A 21,864-nucleotide genomic window follows, 5' to 3' on the forward strand; every position below is an offset into this window, starting at 1 on the left:
AAGCATTTTAAACCATGTAACCATACCAGAAGAATATCAGTGGATAAATGTCACAGTGAAAACTACTTGAAAGCTGTTAGCTGTTTCCATTTGCTGATTTACTGTTGTTTTGATTTGCATAAATGACTTATGGTGGGCAAGTTGGTGGCAATCAAAAGGAACACTGTAGTTATTCGGTTGTACTTTGTAAAGCCTCAGCTCGGCCTATATGGGTCTGCATCCCGGCAGGTTTTAGAAGTTCCACTGCCTATAGGTTTGCTACTTTGTTGTATCCAGAAGCAACATCTCTAAGCATTTTCTAGAAGTAATGGTCTATTATTAGCCAAATTACTCTCTTTAAGACATTTTAGAACAGAGAAGTTTAGTTCCCTATTTTAAAAAAGCCTTGATATATTTACAGAAGGCTAGTTTTTAAAGTAGTATCATTTCCTGACTCTGAGTCTTAAGGTGCTTGGTAAACCAAGATTACATTATCCTCCAAAGTCACCACCTGGTCTGTGCTGGTTTTTGGAAAATTCATGGAAGTGATTAGTTACACCAGGTAAATAATCTTAAATACCTTTAATCCTTTCCTTTGTTGCTAGGAGTCTTGGTTTACGAGACATTTATGCTGTGAAGGTCATAGCAATTAACCAGCTAACCTTGAATAATTCTGAAATAATGAAGCAGCATTTAAGGAGTCACGGGTACCAATATAAAAACCTAGGTGAGGAGGAAAGGATAAGGGTGGGCAGAGTTCAACACTGAAAACCATTCAGAATTTGACTATCATCTTCAAAACAGTTTAAGGACGCTAGCCTTTAACACACATCTATGGAACAGATAACAGATAAAGTGCGACTGGCTTCGTTTTTAACAATTGTTTAATGTGACGGGAAGAATTATTAACACAAGTACGGAAGTACCTATATTTGAGTTACAGCTCAGAACTGTAAAGACAGCACTGAATAAATGTTGATGTTTTAAGTTGTTTTTTTGTTTGTTTGTTGTTTGTTTTTGAGACACAGTTTCACTCTTGCCCAGGCTGGAATTCGGTAGTGCAATCTTGGCTCACTGCAATCTCCACCTCCCAGGTTCAATTGATTCTCATGCCTCAGCCTCCGAAGTAGCTGAGATTACAGGTGTGCGCCACCACACCCAACTAATTTTTGTATTATTGGTAGCGATGGGGTTTTGCCATGTTGGCCAGGCTGGTCTCAAACTGCTGAACTCAAGTGATCCGCCCACCTCAGCCTTCCAAATTGTTGGGATTACAGGCGTGAGTCACCAAACTTGGCCTAAGTTGGTTTTATTTTATTTTATCTTTTTAAATGGTGGGGCCGGGTGCTGTGGTTCACGCCTATAATCCCAGCACTTTGGGTGGTTGAGGTGGGTGGATCACTTGAGGCCAGGAGTTCAGAACCAGCCTGACCAACATGGTGAAACCCCATCTCTACTAAAAATACAAAAATTAGCCAGGCATGGTGGCGGGCGCCTGTAATCCCAGCTACTCAGGAGGCTGAGGTAGGAGAATTCCTTGAACCTGAGAGGCAGAGGTTGCAGTGAGCCGAGATCACGGCACTGCACTCCAACCTGGGCGACAGAGAAATAATAAATAAATAAATAAATAACATAACATAACATAAAATAACAAAATAAAATGGTGGTAAACCACAAAAACAAAAACACAGAACACCTAACATCATAATGGTTTTTAAGTGTAAGGTCAGTAGCATTAAGTATTTTCACACTGTTGTACAACAGAACTGCAGAACTTTTTCATCTTGAGAAACTGAATAGGTTAATTTTTATCAAATTGAAGTTGGAGAGAAGCTGAGAGATTATCAGAACCAATCACAGCTGTGTGTCCAGCCAAGCACACACGTAGAAATGTCGTCCTGTGGCTCCAGCATAGTGTGTAATGGCAGGAATATTTTTGCTCTCTTTTTAAGCTGGAGTCACAATAGTGGGGCATGAACGTCTTACCAGCTGTTCAGCTTCTCTGAGTCTCTGTCCTCATTTGTAAAACACAGACATTTCTTCCCTGCTTTGCTCTGAAAAGGATTTGAGGTGGCTTACAAAAGTGCACGGAGTACAATGTAGTCAAAGTGGAGACAACTTAGTTAAAGGGAAATGGTAGACTAATAAAATAAAGGCAAGGGGTAGTCACTAGACCAAAGGTAGTTTGTAAATTAAACTTCAAGCTTCCTAATGACAAAGCAAAGGGAAACAAATTAAACAGATGATACTACTACCTGCCACACCTAATTTTGAGGATATCATGAGGCTCAAATGAGATAATAGATTTAAAAGCATATAAATAACTTGAAAGACCACGTAACTTGACAGCTAGAAAGAATAGCTCTAAAAAAGCAAAATAAATCTAAATAAATATTTGTCTTACCATATTTTTCAGATTATAGATACAAAAAAGATGAGCTTTTCAAGAGACTAAAAGTTACAACTTTTGCCCAGCTGGTAAGTTTCATGATCTTCCCATTGGAGTAAAGACTGTCTAATTCGTGTCACTTTATGTGAGTGTTTCTAAATTCAACTCTAGGGAATCTTTGCCGAGGAGTTTCTTCTGATTCTTTGTATGTCGTTCAGCTATGGGAAAATTAATTGGTATGTGGTATGTGTGTTCACATGAGGATGGTGAGAAATTTTTCTCTCTTCTTTGATAAGAATTCTGTAAAGTAAATGTTTGCCCTACTTTTAATTCATTAAACTTGTGGTTTAGGGGTTTTTTTCCTTATACATTTAACTTCATAGTTAGAATCTACAATTCTGGATCCTGGATTGTTTCAGCATTTTTCTCTGGAAACCAAGTGATTTCTCCTTTTCTTGGACTGATCTTTTCCAAATCATCCTACCAAAGCTGTTTTGTTATTTTGGGCAAGTCACTTTCTTCTTTTATTTGAAAATTTTGGAGAAGGTGTCTCTCCAGCTCCCAAGCACAAGTTCCCGGCATCGCTCAAGTTGAATCTTGGGCCTTGTGAGCTAAGTTGTGAAAAGTGCTTTAAAACTGAATACTGTATAGAAGTAGAAGACACTGTAATCAGTGTATCTGTTATTACATTTACATTTACTTCTTCATTGTGTGGAGAATTGCTGATCCCATTCTATGTTATGCTAGGTCAGTATTGCATTTTCAAGAAATAATGTGTAATGCTTGGATCACGATATATACAGATGTGGTTTTAAACTCTTCTTCATGTTTCTTGTCCTAAACTATCCTCTTAGCATTCTAAGTTTATGTAGTGTTCTAAATGTGCTTTTCTTCTGAAATGATCATCTGCAGTGTATTACCAACACAAAAGGAAGGAGGCCTGAAATTCAGTCTTCAGTTGAGGACACTGACAGCTTCTTCAAACAAGAGATCTTTGATGTTTGTTGTTTCCTCGTCTTTTGTAAAAGACAAAATTGCCTCTGTTTAAAAACAAACAAACATCCACACATTTCATTCTTTTTTCTATCAGATCATCCAAGTTGCTTCCCTCTCTGATCAAACACTGGAAGTGACAGCTGAGGAGATTCAAAGGCTGGAAGGTAATGAGAATTGAGGGTGTGGGGAAAATAACAGGCTGACCATTTGACTGAAACACTCACCCTGTACACATTTGCTGTCTTTTCCCAGGGACTGGGACTTTGATGTGTCTATTTGTAATTAGATTGTTACTCTCAGGGAAATGCTACCTGATACTTTAGTTGTTCATTCTTATTTTAAAAAGCCATCTGGTTTTCTGGCTCTAACCCTTACAGTTTTAAATGTTTTAGATGTGTTTAAAATACTAATTACTTTTTTCAATGAATATTTTTAGCATTCTGTGTACCCACACATTAAATGCTATGAGACTACAGAGATGAACAAAGCACAGCTCTGCTGACATGAAATTGACAGTCACATGTGTGCACATGCACACATGTGTATGTGTTAGGTGGGCTGAATGCTAACAGTACCACAGAATTACTAAGGTGGAAGAATTTTTAAATGGAGGAATGGAAGGAAACCATCGTTTGTTGGCTGTATATTGCAAGGTGAATTCACATGAATTTTCTTACTTAGTCTTCTTAAAAACTCTGGAAGGAAGGTACACATGACCGATGAGAGGCCCAAGCTGCAGAGGTTAAGCTGCCTCCTCAAAGTGATACAGCTAGTAAGGAAGGGACCTGGGTTACAAATCTTAGTGTCTGCAGTAGCATCCAGTGTCTTCTTGCTGCCTTCATTGTACCCTTAAGGGACTGAAAAGTGCTTTTAGGAAAGATGCAGGATGTTGTGGGAGAGTTCCAAGGAAGGAAAGACACTTCTAGTTAGAAGACTGAGGTAGGCAGCCAGGCACGGTGCCTCACGCCCAGTGCCTCACGCCCATAATCCCAGCACTTTGGGAGGCCAAGCGGGGAAGATCACCAGGTCTACTCAGGAGGCTGAGGCAGGAGAATCACTTGAACCCAGGAGGCGGAGGTTGCAGTGAGCTGAGGACTATACCACTGCACTCCAGCCTGGGCGACAGAGCGAGACTCCGTCTCAAAAAAAAAAAAAAAAAAAAAGGAAGAAGACCGAGGTAGGCTTCCTCAAGGCACTGGAACTGGACCTTGAAGTGGGGTAGAATCTCAACAGGTACAAGTTAAAGATGAGGCTGTTGCAGGCTGAGGAGCAGCCTGCGAAAGGCATGGAGAGGACAGCACACCAGGCATGTTTGGGGAATTGAGTCATCCAATCTGGCTGTGGTATAAGGGACTAGTAGGCACTGGGTAGGAGATAAGGCTAGAAAGACAGGTAGGCTCCCGATCTCCTTTCTTAAATACCAAGTTGAAAATAAAACCTCCTAGTTGTACTCTCATGAAAAGAATCCACAGAGTTAAGGTCTTTATTTTATCCTGAAGTACCCAGCAATCAGCGTGTGGCTGTTTATTGAAGAGGAATGTGTTTTGTTAAGGTTGATGTAGGTCAGGAATTTGACTTCTGATTTCAAGACAAGTTTCTCAGGAAGTCTGAACACTGGGTTTGTGCAACTCAACTGTCATTTCCCCGGGCTGGTTTTTGTTAGGAAGGATAAAGAGAATCTGAAAACGACAGGAATTTATCTTTGACAGATGCCTCTCACAAAGCAGAGAAATAAGAGCTCTTTGTAACAGAGATAATTGAGTCTCCTCATACAAGTACTCCCAATTTTAACTGGGTTATATAAGCACCTAGATTTGGTCCTTCAATTCATTGTTGAGATTGCAGCACCCGAACATATGGGCACATGCAATTTTCTCTTCTGAGATAAATTTGCGCAGCAGAGTAGGCTCTTGTAAAGTAGGACACCATAATGTGTGAGTAATATTAGTGTTTTTCTAGTGCTCTACACAGATAATAACTCACTCAGGAGTGCCTGGGGAACAGGCTATCTTTGAAGGGATTAAAAACAAAAAAAAACTCCTTTTATAATGTTTATCGCTTTTTCCTAACTTAAAAATGTGTTTCTAGTAAGTTAGGAAGCCGTAAAAAGTATATAGAGAAGCAAATTAAATAACTAATAATCACTCTGTATGTTTTGGTCCGCTTTCCCCCTCTCTAACCCCTCACCCCAATTAAATCTATATTCTTTGTATAATTTTGTATTGTGCTGTTTTCAGTTATCCCTTTTTCATTCATACTTTCCCTTGTCGCTAAACAGGCTTCAGAAGCATGACTATAAAGATTGTGTTGTCATCTAATGTCTGTCCTTTGGATATACCATAATTTAATTATGCTCTTGTTGGGCATTATAGTTTTTTCTGATTTTTCACCTTTATAAAATAATGCTACAATGTATATATGTAAATGTTTGTATGATTCTGATTATTTCCTGAGGATAAATTGCTGCAGAGGGTCAAAGGGTGGAACCATTTTAGACACCCAGTGCTGACTGCTGCATTCTCTCCAGCATGGTTCTATCTGTTTGCATTCTCACCAGGAGTGAATGAGAAGACCTGTTTTTCCTCATCCTAGCCAAAGCTGAATAATTAGCATTTCTGTAAATATTCTCCAGTTTAATAGATGAAAAATAGTATCTAATAGATTTTTATTTCTTTGATAGTAAGATTATGCTCTGTGTGTGTGTTTACTGGTCATAAATACATATTTCTTCTTTTAAGGAGTTTATACGCTCTTTTTCCTTTCTTTCTAATAGGATGTTCATCTTTTTCTTACGGATTTGTGAGAGTTCTGAATAATTATGATATCTTTATACAGTGGAGAACAATACTAACTTGACAATGCATGAGGAAAAAATCTTGATTAGTTGGAACAATTTCCAGGCTATATTAAGTAAAAATAAAACGACAATAAAACAAAAACCCAAAGTATAAAATAATATGAATAGAATTCTCCTGGGGAAGAAGTAAAATATATGCAAGCACATGTAAATGTTTTATTTCTGGAATGAGACATAAATACGTGAAAGTGTTTAGCACACTGATACGTCCCTTGGGGAAGGAGGCAGGAGGGCCCGCATGTCTTCAGTGGGGAAAAGACTTCCTTTCCATGTTAACAATTTAACCTTGTTTGCATTTTTGCCTCGTGCACATGATCTTATTGCATTTTTACTCTTTTCACCTTATATTACAGAGCTAGTTAATTTTTTAAATCTATAAATTAAGTATATTAACCTTCTTAATTTATGTGTGTTACAGATCTTTCTCCTAATTTGTTATTCACCTTTTAATTTTCTTCGTGTTGGTTTTTGATATATATGAGGTTGCATTTTTACATGATCAAATCTATTAGCCCATACTGTTGTTTTCTTTCATTGCTTTAGACTCATAAAATTCAATGTTAGTAAATTATTTACCTACATTTTCTTCTATTGGCTTGTTTGTTTGCATTTAAACCATCTGGTATGTATTTTGATATATGACACAAGGTGATTATTTGAATTAGATTTTTCCAGATAGTTGAGAAATATTCCCAGCACCATATACTCAGTAGTTCTACCTTTACCCACTGATTTATGATATGGATGTATTGACTTTTTGTTTATATTCTTTTCCATGTTCTCTATTATATTCCATTGTTATGGTTGCAGTGCTGTACTATTTTGATCGTTTACCTTTTTAACATATGTTACTATTTGATAAGGCAGGTCTCCAAATCGCCCCTAATTATGTATGTATATACATATATTTTCCTATTTCCTCATATATATGAAAAACCAACACATCAAAAACCCATGGGTATATATTGCTTCCAGAATATATATTCAGTCTTGTGAAACTGAATAGGAAAAAAGGATCTGAGTGTGTGTGTGTGTGTGTGTGTGTGTATTTGCTCTTCTTATTTTTTAAATCCTTTTCAGTTTAAAAAAAATCCCTTTGGGATTAGTATTAAGGCCAAAAGTTAACTTTGGGAGGGACTCATGTTTTAGTTTTAGTTGCCCGATCAGGAACATGCAGAGTGTGTCACTCTCTTCATTGAGGTCTTCTTTAAGGCCTCTAAGTAACGTTTTTATAAGTCCTATAAAGGATTTATACATTTTTATAGGTTATTTACATTTGGTTTAGGTTCATTTCTTGGAGAGTACGTTTGATAGCTGCAGTTGTTACTGTATATCAGATTTTTTTTCCTGTCATTTTTTAATTGGTGTATAGGACAAATATTTTAGCATTTCTTTTATCTAACCACATATTTATTGCACTTATTGTCGTATTATTCTCTTAAAATTTCTAGGTATATTATCATATCACATGCAAAATTAATATCCTCTTTAATAATTAGACGTGTTTTTATTTTTATTTATTTATTTTTTTGAGACGGAGTCCTGCTCTGTTGCCCAGGCTGCAGTGCAGTGGCACGATCTCAGCTCAATGCAACCTCCGCCTCCCAGGTTCAAGTGATTCTCCTGCCTCAGCCTCCTGAGTAGCTGGGATTACAGTGCCTGCCACCATACCTAGCTAATTTTTGTATTTTCAATAGAGACAGGGTTTCGCCATGTTGGCCAGGCTGGTCTCAAACTCCTGACCTCAAGTGATCCACCCTCCTCAGCCTCCCAAAGTGCTGGGATTATAGGCATGAGCCACCACGCCTGGCCTGTTATTATTATTATTTTTTAATCTTATTGTATTGGTTAGAACAGCAAATTCTCAAACATTTTGTTCTCTTCCTCCACTCTGTTAAAAATTATTGAAGATCCCAAAGAGCTTTGGCTTATGTGCTTTATGTCTATTAATATTTATTGTATTAAAAATTTAAACTGGGAACTGAAACAGTATTTATTTATTATTTCACTTAAAAATAACAATACTAAACCCATTACAAACATAAACAACATGTTTTTATGAAAAATAGCATTATTTCCAAAACAAAATTTTACTGAGAACGTCATTATTTTATGTATTTTGTAAATCTCTTTAGTGTCTGGTTTAATGAAAGGATCGCGGATTTTCCTCTTTGCTTCTGCGGTGTCTGTTGTGATATGCTGTTTGGGTTAAAGTGTGTGAGGAAAATTCAGCTCACACAAACCTGTAGGTGGAAAAGGGAGAAGTATTTTAATAGCCCTTTCAGATAAAACTTGACAACTGCTAGTTTCTTAAGGATTAGCTGTAAGGTAGAATCTGAAATCATATCAATGAATCTTTCATACTGTTAGATTAAAATCAGGCACTTTCAGTGTAATTGTCTTATATCTTGAATCTTTTACCTGTGCATGATTGTATAACATCATGCATTGGCCATTTAGAAAATATTGGTTCACCGAGTTACGAAGATCTTCCCAAAGGTTAATACATTTTATTATACAACTGTCAAAAAAAATCACATATATTATTCTCACGATCTATCTTACCAAAAAGGTCTGTAAGCATGGGGAAGCAGCTCCCCATACTTCAGTTCCTGATGGCAAACACAGTTTCTAAAACTTCGAGTTTTGTTCAAAATACAATCATTGGCAACAATGCCATCAGTAGTGTTCCTTGAAATAACAGGCTTATTTAGTTCACTTCTGAGAAAATGTCTGCCAAATACACAAGTCTAACTAACCATAGTTTTTCTGTCAGTTTATCTTCCAAGCAGAAGTGGTATGCATAGCAAAAGTTACTGGTTCAGCCTGCAACTCAGCAATCACACTAATACTTTTCCTTGAGATAACCCTGGTAATTTGGTATGTAGCAAACTTAATTGTATGTGGACTCCTCACTTCATCACACAGAACATTAAAAAAACATGTACTTCAAGGTGAGATTTAATAAGAATAGTAACTGTTACTGCTTTAACAGGGACTGTCTTTTAGTGTGACTGCCATATTTATTTACTGTGAATGCATGCGTGATGGTGAATAATACAATGATTGCTAATAAAGTTTGGTGCCACAGCCCCGATTTTTACTAAGGTGCTGGCAGCTTTATCCACCATTTCTTTTGTACCATCAGTGCAAATATAAACACAGTAAAAAAGACAAGTAACATCTTATGAAAATAGCTTTTACCTTGCAGATCCCTGGAAGGGCCTTGGGGATATCTGGGGTCCACCACACTTTGGGAACTTGTACATTAGCACTTCCACAGCAATGTAATAATGATGATAAGATTTCCTTTTCTTGACTTCATGTCTTTGGAACTGTCTAATAAGTAAACACAAATCCTGAGGCTCAATCTAATTATTTCATCATTCGTAAATATTAGACAATGATTCTGCAGCTTCAGACCCTGATGCTGAAACCACTGCCAGGACTAACGGGAAAGGAAATCCAGGTGAGCAGTCGCCGAGCCCTGAGCAGCTCATAAACAACGCAGGAGCAGGGGACTCCAGCCGCTCAACCCTTCAGAGGTACTCGAAGCTGATTCATATTTTCACTGTGTTTTGCCTTTATATTAACCTAGAGGCCAATTTCAGGGATCTGTGTTTTTTTGGGTTTTTTTTCTTGCCTTAGAAACAGAATTGGCAGGAGTAAAGTCTCACATTTTAATCCCAGCCTTCTACTTTCTCTTTGTGTAAATGCCACCTCCTGAATCTTTTTCACTGCATTCTTACTGAGTTAATGGAGAATATATTAATAGGAGAGTTTAATTTTCATTTCTCAGTTCCATTCTTCTCCCTCCTGCATGTAAGTTTGTTATGAGGAATTACTTTACAAATACTATCTCTTGATTCAGAGAGTATGATTTTCCCCCTTTTCCGACTGCTGCAGCTTATAATACCCGGTCCGGAAGTGACAGTGCCACACGTAGTGCTCTGATACTGAGTAGGTGCAAAGGAAAAAGCAGTACTTGGTGCTGATTCTAAAGCTGAACGTGGCTGTTCCTTCTTTTTATTGTATTCTTCTGCTCCTTCTTCTAAGGCATGGGCCTCCTTATTCCATGGATTACATGGACTTTAGTCCGTGTAGTACTTTCTCACTAATATTAACTGTTGATTATAAGACAGTACTGATTTTCAGCAGATATCCATCCCTTTGACTGATAAAATAGTTCTAGAGAAATTAGTTCTACCAGAGAAAGAATTGCTATCATCATTTCACCATTATTATTATTCTTTTAGCTTCATATTATTATAGTTAACTTTTGCAAAAGGGCTCTAAAATTGCATTCAAGAAGAGAGAGGCCAACAGGACTTCCACTGAGGATGCAGTTTCTTATCAAACAGATGTTCTTCTCCTTTGGTTCAACAAAATATGCACTATATAGCACAGAGTTATAGTGTTTACTGGATTTAAACGCAGAATTTGATTTGCTGTTATGGGAAGGGAGCTAAGGTACATACTAAGCTGTGATTTAGCATATGTGTCTTGATATTTCCTAAGAAAGTAACCATCTTCTTATTCCAGTAAGGATATTTCACTGCTTCCCATTTTGTTCATAACACTTAGTCGTCTTATTCCTTTGATTCATGTTTTTACCACATTTTCCCTATAATATTAAGACGGTGACCAGTTTTGGTGATTGATTGACCGTAGACTCAGAACTGTTAGTGGTAGTGGTTAGCTTCCTCATTTTAATCCCAGCTCTTCCTCTGTCTCATTCTATGAATGCCACCAAATCTAAAGCCTCGTCAACCTCAATGTTGTAACCTACAAAACTGAAGTAAGTACAGAGAGCTATGGAAGTATTAAGACTCAATACCATAGCAGATAGGTCACTGACTACGTATATGAAATGTATAAAGCATTATTGTTACTTTAATTACTTATAATATACCTAGAAAGAAATGCCTTTCCTTTTTCCTGTCCTACCAACCATATTCTTTCCTCTTTCACCCCACTGGATTCACTGTTCCCTTCTTTCTCCCTCTGATGCTGCCCTTGTGGCTAGAGGCAGCATGCACCCTTCAGTCCCTAACCCCTCAGCCATGTAATGCACTGACACGCATTGTCTGAAGGTGAGTGTGGACATGTGGGTCTCCTGTGTGGGGTCCAGTGTAGTAGAAGAGGAAGTCCACAGGATCCTGCATTCAGAGGCAGAACTGAGACACCACGTCCATGTTCCTTTCCCTTTGAAGCGCCCTTTGAAAAGAGATTGAGCACTCATCTCACTATTCTGAAGAAATATGTTTGACCTTTAAGCCACCAACCTCTGACTAGTTTCTGCTGACCTACTTTTTCACTTGCAGTGTCATCAGTGGTGTTGGGGAACTGGATCTAGACAAAGGGCCAGTGAAGAAAGCAGAGCCCAATACCAAAGACAAGCCTTATCCTGACTGCCCCTTCCTGCTGTTAGATGTGCGTGACAGAGATTCTTACCAGCAGTGCCACATTGTTGGAGGTAAGAGAGAGGGGGCTTTAAAGTGCTTCACTCTCAAGAACAGAGAGCCTGCTCTTGAGTCTAGGCAGGCTGGAACCACAGCTCATGGTAGACAGTTAAGCAAACCGTACGTTAGCTGGATCCATTATGGAATCCTACAGGATTGGCTCCACCATACAATACTCTGAGAGGCTGCTGATTTTCACAGGTGGCGGTCAGAAGGAGGGAAATAAATGAAGCTTCATACTTTGTTCATAGTGCCCTCTTTCTTTGCTTTCACAGAAGTGTTTAGGTTTATGGCTCGTTGATTTTTTTTTTTTTTTTTTTTTTTTTTTTTTTTTTTTTTTGTCAATACCTTGCTGTGTGGCCAAGACTGCAGTGCAGTGGCGCGATCATGGCTCACTGCAGCCTTGCCTTCCTGGGCTCAAGTGATCCTCCTGCCTCAGCCTCTCGAGTACCTGGGACTGCGGGCATATGCCACAACATCCGGCTGTTTTTGTATTTTTTATAGAGATGAGGCCTCACCATGTTGCCCGGGCTGGCCTCAAACTCCTGGACTCAGGCGGTCCACCCACCTTGGCCTCCCAAAGTGCTGGGATTACAGGTGTGCACTACCGTGCCCAGCAGCTTATGAATTTTGAAGATGTATTTAACTCTTAGATTTTAAACCAGCTGGGAATTGAGACCAAGTTGTATTAAGAGAACAACAGACTTCCTAAACTTTTTCTTCTCTTTGCAGCTTACAGTTACCCAATTGCAACTCTGTCTAGAACAATGAACCCTTATTCAAATGATATTCTTGAATATGTATCCTTTGTTGCATTTTAAGGAATTGGGTGGTATGAGGATTATAAGAATCAAAGTTACCGTGCACCACGCTCCTGGTAAGAATGCTGTGAAGGACCTTTGATGTTATTCGGCTGAGCATATTTTAGAATTTGGATTCCTAGCTATTGCCGAGAATCCTGACTCTTGAGGCGGAGGCTTTCAAACTGTCTTGCCCTGGGCCAAAAAACACTAGGTTAAGAGTTAGGATCCATTGAGAGTTGGTCCTAAGAGAGGTTTTTCCTCCCAGAAAACTTTACATAGCAGAACTTAGGGTTTTTTTCTATTTTAATTTTTTCTTTTAAAATTTTAATTTTTTCATTCATAAAAATTATACAAGCAGAAAAAAATTTTTTTTTTTTGAGACGGAGTCTCACTTTGTCACCCAGGCTGGAGTGCAGTGGCACGCTCTCGGCTCACTGCAAGCTCTGCCTCCCGTGTTCACGCCATTCTCCTGCCTCAGCCTCCTGAGTAGCTGGGACTACAGCCACCCACCACCATGCCTGGCTAGTTTTTTTTTTTTTGTATTTTTAGTAGAGACAGGGTTTCACCATGTTAGCCAGGATGGTCTCGATCTCCTGACCTCGTGATCCACCTGCCTTGGCCTCCCAAAGTGCTGGGATTATAGGCGTGAGCCACCATGCCCGGCCAAAAATAATTTAAATACCAAAACTTATTAAAAGGAAAATTGAAATCTCTTATAATCACACAGTTGAGCAGTGGCTCCTGTTACACTATTAGTATATTTTGTTCCAGACTGTCTTTTGCGTGTTTGTTTTTTTTTTAACGAAGTTGAAACCTTACTGTATATGTAATTTAGTATCCTGCTTTTTTTCAGTTCATATTCTGACTTATTTCCCCATGCTGATGCAAGCCTTCTGTAAACCACATTTTTGATGCTGTGTAATATCTTCAGATTTACTTTGATTTACTAAACTATTCCTTGATTTTGGACTTTTTAGATGGCTCCCACATTTTTACTATCATAAATAGGCTTCAGTGGACACATTAGGCATAGAAGTTGTTCTATTTATTCATCTGTAAAATGGGGATTGCAGTATTTACTTTCCAGGGTCGTAAGGATAAGAGAGCTAAAGGATGTAGAGTCCGTAACTAGTACTGTCTCTTAGACCATGGTAACATCAGTTTGCAGAAAAAACGAATACCAGTTTGTGTGGTTTCCATGACAGGAAACCATCCAGTCCCTGCTGTTGTGATGGTAAGAATGGGCTTGTCCATCGTTCCCAGGAACTCAGACAGGTGGACTGACCTTTTATTCCTTGGAGGTTTCTCGTAGTCTTGGGACATCAACCCAGTGCCTTGGAACCTTAACTCATCTGACTCTTAGAAAAATGCCCATGGCAAGATCATCATTCTGTATGACGACGATGAAAGGCTGGCCAGTCAGGCGGCCACCACCATGTGCGAGCGTGGATTTGAAAACCTCTTCATGCTTTCTGGAGGTGAGCAAGTGATACTCTGCTTGGGACTTCAAAGGCCAATCATCCTTCAGTCCTACCTGCATCCCCTTTTCTCTCTTGGTGCTCAGAATTCAGTGTTCTGGAAAGAGAAAAAGCCATGCTGGCTGAAAGGAGTCAGGAGTTATGTGAAACTTCCCTTAGCTTCATCAGCACATGTTTTTAATTCCTGATGTTGCTTCAGGGCTCTGTCAGAAAGCCCTAATGCGGAAGACTTGAGCAAAAGGATTTCTTGTGGAATTCTCAGAATCCCATGTAACAACAAATATTTTCTGGTATAATTTGCTTAATGATGAAATAGTTAAGAAAAATTTCATGTCCTTGTGTTGGCCTCAACTTGATGACCAGAGATTAGAAGACATGCAGGCTTCTTTCCAGGTTTTGGCTTGGCCTTGCCATATTAATGCAGCTTTTTCTGATGCTTTTCCAAACCTAGGTCTAAAAGTCTTAGCTCAGAAATTCCCGGAAGGACTGATTACTGGTTCCCTGCCAGCGTCTTGCCAGCAGGCCCTTCCTCCTGGTTCTGCCCGGAAACGATCCAGCCCCAAGGTGCCACCCCTACCAGCTGAGAACAAATGGAGATTTACCCCAGAAGACTTAAAAAAGATAGAATATTATCTGGAAGAGGAGCAAGGGCCTGCAGATCATCCTAGTAAGATCTTTTGACCTTTAAAGACAATATTTGGTTTGCAGCCTTGAATATCACCTCATCATCTCTTATATTTAGATTCTTAAAATACTAGGGAGGTGTGTTACAGGTGCTGGGGAGGGGAGGCAGTGGAGGTGACCCCAGATAGTGGCAAGAATTATGCATTGAAGAGAGACTTCATCAAAACGTAGAGACTTTTTTTTTTTTTTTTTTTTTTGAGACAGAGTCTTGCTCTGTCACCCAGGCTGGAGTGCTGCAACCTCCATCTCACTGGTTCAAGCGATTCTCCCACCTCAGCCTCCTGAGTAGGTGGGATTACAGGTGCCTGCCACCATGCCAGGGTAATTTTTTTTTGTATTTTTAGTAGAGACAGGGTTTCACCATGTTGGCCAGGCTGGTCTCGAACTTCTGGCCACAAGTCATCCACCTGCCTCAGCCTTCCAAAGTGCTAGGATTACAGGCATGAGCCACCGCGCCCAGGCAAAAATGTAGAGACTTCATCAAAAAGTATATCTCAGGCAAAACTGAGGAGTTAAACATCAGACATTCAGATTCTTTCTTGGAAAGTTTTTGATTCCTTCTGCTGCGTTTGCTTCTCCACTCTGAGAGCCTCCGTGGTTTGTCTTCCTACCTTAGTTTCACCATACTGCATTCTCTTTTCTTTCCCCTAATCGCTCCTCAACTGCATCCTCTCTACGAAGGAAGTAGTGGAGGACAGACTAGGTTTGTTGGAGATGATGGAGAGGAAGGGAAAAAAACCTATCTGTGTTTCCCTTCATTTCTGTCCCCCTCGCCACCTTCAGGCTGATCTCAAGGATATTGGCCTAAAGTAGGTACTGCACATGACTTCATTAGCTTAAAACTGTACTTGGCAGATTGTCCCTGGAATCATTCTTGCAGCTATCTTCCTTCTTTCTTGCTCCCTTCAGGCCGACTGAACCAAGCTAACTCCTCTGGAAGAGACTCCAAGGTGCCTGGTGCCCGAAGCACTCAGAATCTGCCTGGCGGGGGCCCTGCCAGCCATTCAAACCCCCGCTCCCTCAGCAGTGGCCACCTGCAAGGCAAACCCTGGAAGTAAAGACTTTGTCTCTGCCTAAGTAAAAACTTAGGCAAATAAATGTTTTTCCTCTTTTCGGAACCCCTGAGCATTTCCCAAGTTGGGTCATTTCCAGAAACTTCTGCAGAGGAAAAGACCATGACATACGTATGGGATAGGCCCTCTTCCCTCTCCCTATCTCCAGTTCCTCTCCCCTCGGGAGGCCACCTCGGGAAGAATTTTGACAGGTGACCACAAAAACCAGAGGCGTGACAGGCTCTAGTGTCCTCCCTGTTGTTTACAGCATATTTAAGTCTTGTGAAACTGTATAGGAAAAAAGGATCTAAGTTTTTAGTTTTTTGTTTTTTGTTTTTTTTTTTTAAATAAGGTTCAGCTTGTTGGGTATCTCTTCATTGTTTTGTAAATACTTCAGTCACATCCGCCCGTGTGCCCCTCCTGACCACCTTTTCGTTCACTGTTCTTGACTTCATGAAGGCTTCTCTTTGCAGTCTTGATGTGAGAAGCTGTTTCCAGGGGTGCAGATGAGCCTTAGGTTCCAGCCGCCTGCAGGCCCCACCCCAACGGACTCACTCGGCAAGGAGCTCTCTGCCCAGCATACTGCAGGCCCTATTTTGAGTATGGAAGCCAGTGCCTGTGTGCATCGCTCAAATTGAAGATGAGGAGAGTAGCTGTACACTCACTGAATGCTCCCCCTTATTAGATACTTTCCTGGAGCCAGAAAGGTGTGCATGTGGGCGTCTTCACACCGGGGAGGAGGGCCTCTCATGGGAAAGCCCTGGCCACCACACCCTTGAAGCCCACCAAAGTGGCCCTCACTTGTGGTCAGTATATCAGTTTTAATGCCCATTGCCCAGCTTCAGTCCATCCATGTTAGATGGATAGAAATTATGGCCACTTGAAAATACCAGCTTTGGTTGGACAACTGTGGACACACAAGGTGAAGAGAACTCCGAAGTCCTTTCTCAGGGCTGACAGCCTCGTAAGCCCTTGCTTAGAAATACAGTATTAGTCTAATTGAGTAATTAGTGCAATTTCCTGCTTACTTTTCATTCTCATGACTGAACTGTGATTAGGAAGTTGTGATTATAGATTCTGGTTTTGGCCGGAATTTTGAATCAGCATTAATTGAATTGCTAAATGACTGACATTCATTCCATTTAATTGGGGGAACAAAAGGCCTCAGGTAAGGATGAGAAACTCTGAAATCAGATGGAAAAGAGCCGTGTTAATTTTTATGGTCTGTGATCGTAGCTGTGATAAGGGACTGAGGAATAAATTGTGCTCTTTGTCATGGCAACCAGCTTCTGAAAAGCCAGCTGAAAATTGCCTGTCCTGCTGGTAACTGCTACAGGGTAAGATTTGCCTTAACAGTACTATTTTCTCGCCACAAAAAAAAAAAAAGAAATGCACCACAGTATTTCCAGCATGGGGGCTGTGTTTGTATGAGAAATAAACGTAATAAATATCTCATAAAGACATATGGAAAAATAACTTTCAGATTCAACCCAGTTCTGTTTTAGAGAGTGTTTATTCTTCTCTACTTGATTTCCAAAGTGCAACATTTTCCGATGCTTTAGAAATCAAACAAACCAGGAACATTGTTCAGATGTCAAGCCGTGCCCAATTTTCCACAAGATTCAAGAATCTTGTATAAAATTCAGCCAACGTACACATAGCTTTAATGAGGAGTCTGTCATGTTTCCCCATAAATTTATTGCCTGAGAACTTAGTTCAGGCTTTGCTAATGCCAAAATGCTCTGGCTTTGTATTTTCTTTACAGCGTAGATAGAAAAATGCACATTTTTCCACATTCAACTTTCCCCTAGCATGGACAAGATTTTCAGCCATTTTTGCCACATATACATTTTAAGGAAAAAAAATTTTTCTCTGTAACAAAGTTCTGGTTATGCCGTTTTAAAGGTGACTTGTCAGAGTTGAGACTTCCCTGCCGCATTCTGTTTTGAAAGTAAATGGTCTCCCTCCTTGTTCCGATTCTGCATTCCCATCGTCAACTTTGGAGTGTTGGAAACCACTGTATATATGTGGAAAGCCAGGTCAGCCAGACCTATTAGAACTGGTGTGCACTCACCTGAGAGATCTGGCGGGTTGAATATATTTGTGTGTATTTCTCCATAGTGCTTGCTTTGCCCTGTTGGTAAGGATTTTAAATAACCATGCTGAAAAGAGCTGTTCTAATTCTGCACTTTGCATGTTAAATGTTCATATCAAACATTCTTTATGTGCTCGAGGTATTGCTTTTTACATTGCTTTACCAGTTTCTTCATTAGATTAATTGACATGTATTATTTAAATGACCAGTGATGCTTTGTGCAATTATGAATGTTGAAGATTAAAGTACATAGTTACTAATTTGTCGTTTGCTATGAATACGCTGAAAACTGCCAACTTCTCTATTCTTTTCTGTCGAGATGATTTGGGGAGCCACAGGAGACTGGTGTGATTTTTGCTGCATCTCCTAGAAAAGCATTTTTTTTTTTTTTTTTTTTTTAAATAAATGAATCAGGAAATCAGTCCAATTAGGGCAGGGGGCCTCAGCTCTCCAGTCAGAAAGCCTGGATTTCTTTTCCTGCTCAGGCTGGGATTGAAGCCACCTTCAACAACTGGATCATGGCTTCCTGCCAGTGTCTCAGGGGTTGACTAGCTGCCCTTGTCTGGGGCTTATGAACCCTGAGACGGAAGGTGCTTCATCCGTGTACAGCTACAGCGCCACCTGAACAACAGTGATTGCCAAAGTTTAAATAATACCTTAAATGCTTTAAAGGGGTTTGTATTTAAGGAAGGGAGAAAAGAAGGAAAGAAGCAAGGAAATAGGAAGAAGGGAGGGCACAGAGAAAAAGAGAGGCAGAAAGTGAGGGAGAAAAGAGAAAGCTACATTACTTATTTGAAAACAAAAGGAACACCCTGGGCTCTAATAATGTCAGGCTCAATCTCTTGAAAAATGTAGAATGATTTAAATGGCCTGCATTCATTTTATCTTTTTTTTTTTTTTTTTTTTTTAAACCTTTAGTGGTTAGCCAGGACCAGCACAATCATACTGGGCTTGGTATAAATCCGAATGAAAAGAACACAAATAACATTCATTAGTTGCTCGGGGATTTTTCCTGTGGTGCTATTTAAATTATACAAAAATTCTTAAGACTTTAGGCTACTCGACCAAGAAAACAGAACAAAACAAAGACCGTGTTTTCTCTAATTCCCTTGTGGAATGTAAGTGAAATCAGAGTCCTAGGCTAGGAAGAAATACATAGGTAATTTTTCTTGTGTTGGTTTTGGTTTCTGTCATGTTGTTTATGGGCTATAGATTCTGTCTTTTATGTTATCTGACTTTTTTAGAGCGAATAATTAGTTTCTGTCCACCTAGATTTAAATCCATGACCACCTTCTTGCTCTACTCTGAAGATAATCATTAAGAACCTTTCTTTCCCCAGTTCCAAAACGTTCTCAGTGTCTTTAATGTGTGTTTATTTTCTTCCCAATTCTTTCAAAGATTTAACTCCCATGATACTTCCTCCCCCCGCCCCAGGAAACACCAGAAACATGTATAATTATAATTCACCAGTTTAATTATGTGAGCATGTTGAGTACTTACATGCAGGTCCATTAAGTTTTCACTAACAAATATTTTTTCATGCAAAAGCAATAAATAACATTGTGCTTCCAAAATGTTCAGAATACATTTGGGTATTAATACTTTCCTAGACTTACAATAATGAAAGTATTCTTACGACATCTTTAAATGGATACACAGGTCAGTTACAACATACAAAATGTAATGGTGGAAATTTGTCAGTCTTGAATTCAGGCAGAACAGGATTCAGTGCATGATTTTATGTGTTTTCAAAACTGTATCTGTCACATTGTGATCCCCTGATGGCCCCCCTCTCTGTTGCTGATCCTCTTTGTTCTGTGCAGAAGCAAATTCTCACCTGCGTAACGTCCTGAGGCACCTGGTAAAATGTGAGGTGAAGAAAGGCCACTTCTCAAATGCTGTGGACGGAGGGCTGCATCTTTTAAAGGACATCAATATGTCTTCCTGTTGCAATTATTTTGACTGTAAGCTCCCAGAGGGTGAAAATCACCAACCCTGTGACAGTGGCCCTTAATAAGTGTTCATGAATAAATGAATTGAACCTGTCAAGATTGAAGTCTGGATGTGATGCCCACTGTGGTGGCCACTCAGTGCTAGTCTGTCATTCTGCAGACCCAGAAAGCTCGTTATCTTCTGTCCCCCTGGTGTATCCTGCCTTTGTAGGCGAGGCATTCAAAACCCTGAGGTTTTTAGATCTCCCTCTACAGGAAGTACCTAGAGAGCTGTTGGGGGTGTTATTACCCTGTCTCTGCCAGGCTTAAAGTATCCTCCAGAATTCAGCACGCACAGGTCACACACCGCCCCCATCCAAGAGTGGGTTATTTTTCTCTTTTGTTTCAAATCTTGAAGATTTCCAGAAAATAATAATACTAGCCAATGTTTGTGGAGAGCTTACTTTGCTCCTAGATTCTTCATTATATGTTTTGACTCATTTAATTTCCACAACAGTCTGATGAGTCAGGCACCCCCATTTTCAGATGAGGAGACTGAGGTTCGGGTAGAAATTAAGTGATTCAGGTTTGCCTTCAGTCTCTGAGCTAGGAGGTTGAAAAGCCAGGAGCCAGCCTGAGAACTGTGATTCCAGAGGATGTTCTTTCAGCCACTCCGCTCTGTGCTTCTCACTCTGGGTGGGCACAGCCGTGTTCTCCCTTGGTGATGCCTCTAATTTACCGTGAAAATGTACCTTTCCCTTGGCTATTGGCTTCCCTTCCCTCCTAGTCACCCGAGATTCTTTTGAAAACTTTCCTCCGCTTGCCTGCACAAAAGGCGATGGAAATTCAGGAACTGAAATATCTGCTCCGGGGAGTGTGTATTTCCACATTTCCACCGTCTGTGTCTGGTGTCCTGTCTTGAAGACAGGTGCTCCAGGGTTTCCGAGGTTTATTTTGTCTGTTAATGGACACCTTGTGAAGTACCACTTAAGGAATGAGAATTACAAACTTCTAATTATATTGTAGGAGAAAAAAAGTAGGCTGTTTTCCTGATAGGCCGAGCCATTCATTCAATAAACCATATTGATATGATTTGTGCCTGACCTTTTCTTTCCTTTGTGGTGATGTTTCTGATTTCCACTGAAACATAAGTTGCATGAATTGGGGATGGCCATAGGCTTAAGTTCCCGGGGAAATCAGAGGCAAACCTCCTTGCTCCAGTCCTTGTCAGCAGAGCCCTTATTCTACTGCAGTCTTCTAAAAATGTAGCTGATACCACTACTGTGGTTAAGCAGAAGACTTTCAATTTTCTCCTTTTAGTTTGGCAATAAACATTTGGCAATCCCAGTCTCTGAGGTTGTTGGATGATGCTCAGTGTTAAAGTTGCCAAATTAATGCAGATCCTGAAAGCTTTGGGGAAGAATTCATTACCCTTTGACAGTTCTTTAGATTTGATGATGCTCTGTGCTTTTCTGAGGGCTTCTCCTTGATTTGGCCAATTTGGATGTTACAGTTGGTCATATCAGCTTCATCTGAGTAGCAACTGGGTCTCAGTGTGTTCACAGAATGATGTTGCTGTAGTTCCTAAAGAAAGGGTCCCTGTGCATCTTCAGATCCACCTCGACCCACTCGCCCCTGCAAAACAATTGCCAGAATGATGAATAACCCTGCACTGGATGAAGGACCAGTGAGGTCATATCTGGATTGTATTCAATGACATTCCCATTTTAACTTTAGGCCGAAGACAGAAAACTAGCCATGCATATCTGAGTGTTAATTCAAGAGACTACCCTAAGGATTCTCATGGACCATCAATATTGGGCCCACAGGCCATTAGAGAACAATATGTAATGGTCTAAGTAAAAAGTAAAATGAGTTCATTTGAAAATAATAGACTTTCAAAGGCCCTGGTGAATAGGCATTAGCATAATCAATTCCCAAGACTGCTACAAGAACTGAATGTGAGCAGGAAGGGCTTTTGGGAATTTTCATCAAGCTACAATAAGGTGTAGGATGGGGAATGGCCCCCAACTGCATGAGCTGAGGAATCTCTTCCCCTGGTAGAAACACTGCTGCTTCCAGCTGTACCTTGGAGTGTACATTTTTCTCAAGATAAGACAAACAGCAGCGTTCTGGGC

General features: G+C 40.0%; 1 protein-coding gene across 6 annotated transcripts in view; it reads left to right on the forward strand.

Moving 5' to 3' along the window:
* The window catches only part of CEP41 (centrosomal protein 41), a 50,310-nt gene extending 32,255 nt beyond the window's left edge, over positions 1 to 18,055 (forward strand). For 5 of the 6 annotated variants that reach the window (XM_050785020.1, XM_050785016.1, XM_050785021.1 and 2 more), the window contains 8 exons: positions 2,396 to 2,457; positions 3,459 to 3,528; positions 9,622 to 9,766; positions 11,546 to 11,697; positions 12,416 to 12,483; positions 13,850 to 13,964; positions 14,416 to 14,631; positions 15,558 to 18,055. In XM_050785020.1, coding sequence (XP_050640977.1) covers positions 2,396 to 2,457; positions 3,459 to 3,528; positions 9,622 to 9,766; positions 11,546 to 11,697; positions 12,416 to 12,483; positions 13,850 to 13,964; positions 14,416 to 14,631; positions 15,558 to 15,706 — 977 coding nt within the window. In that variant the 3' untranslated portion in view covers positions 15,707 to 18,055. The remainder of the gene's footprint in view (positions 1 to 2,395; positions 2,458 to 3,458; positions 3,529 to 9,621; positions 9,767 to 11,545; positions 11,698 to 12,415; positions 12,484 to 13,849; positions 13,965 to 14,415; positions 14,632 to 15,557) is intronic. The other variant, XM_050785017.1, reaches the window with a different exon arrangement.
* Positions 18,056 to 21,864: the final 3,809 nt, after the last annotated feature.

This window comes from Macaca thibetana, chromosome 3, assembly GCF_024542745.1.
Source record: "Macaca thibetana thibetana isolate TM-01 chromosome 3, ASM2454274v1, whole genome shotgun sequence".
NCBI lineage: Eukaryota > Metazoa > Chordata > Mammalia > Primates > Cercopithecidae > Macaca > Macaca thibetana.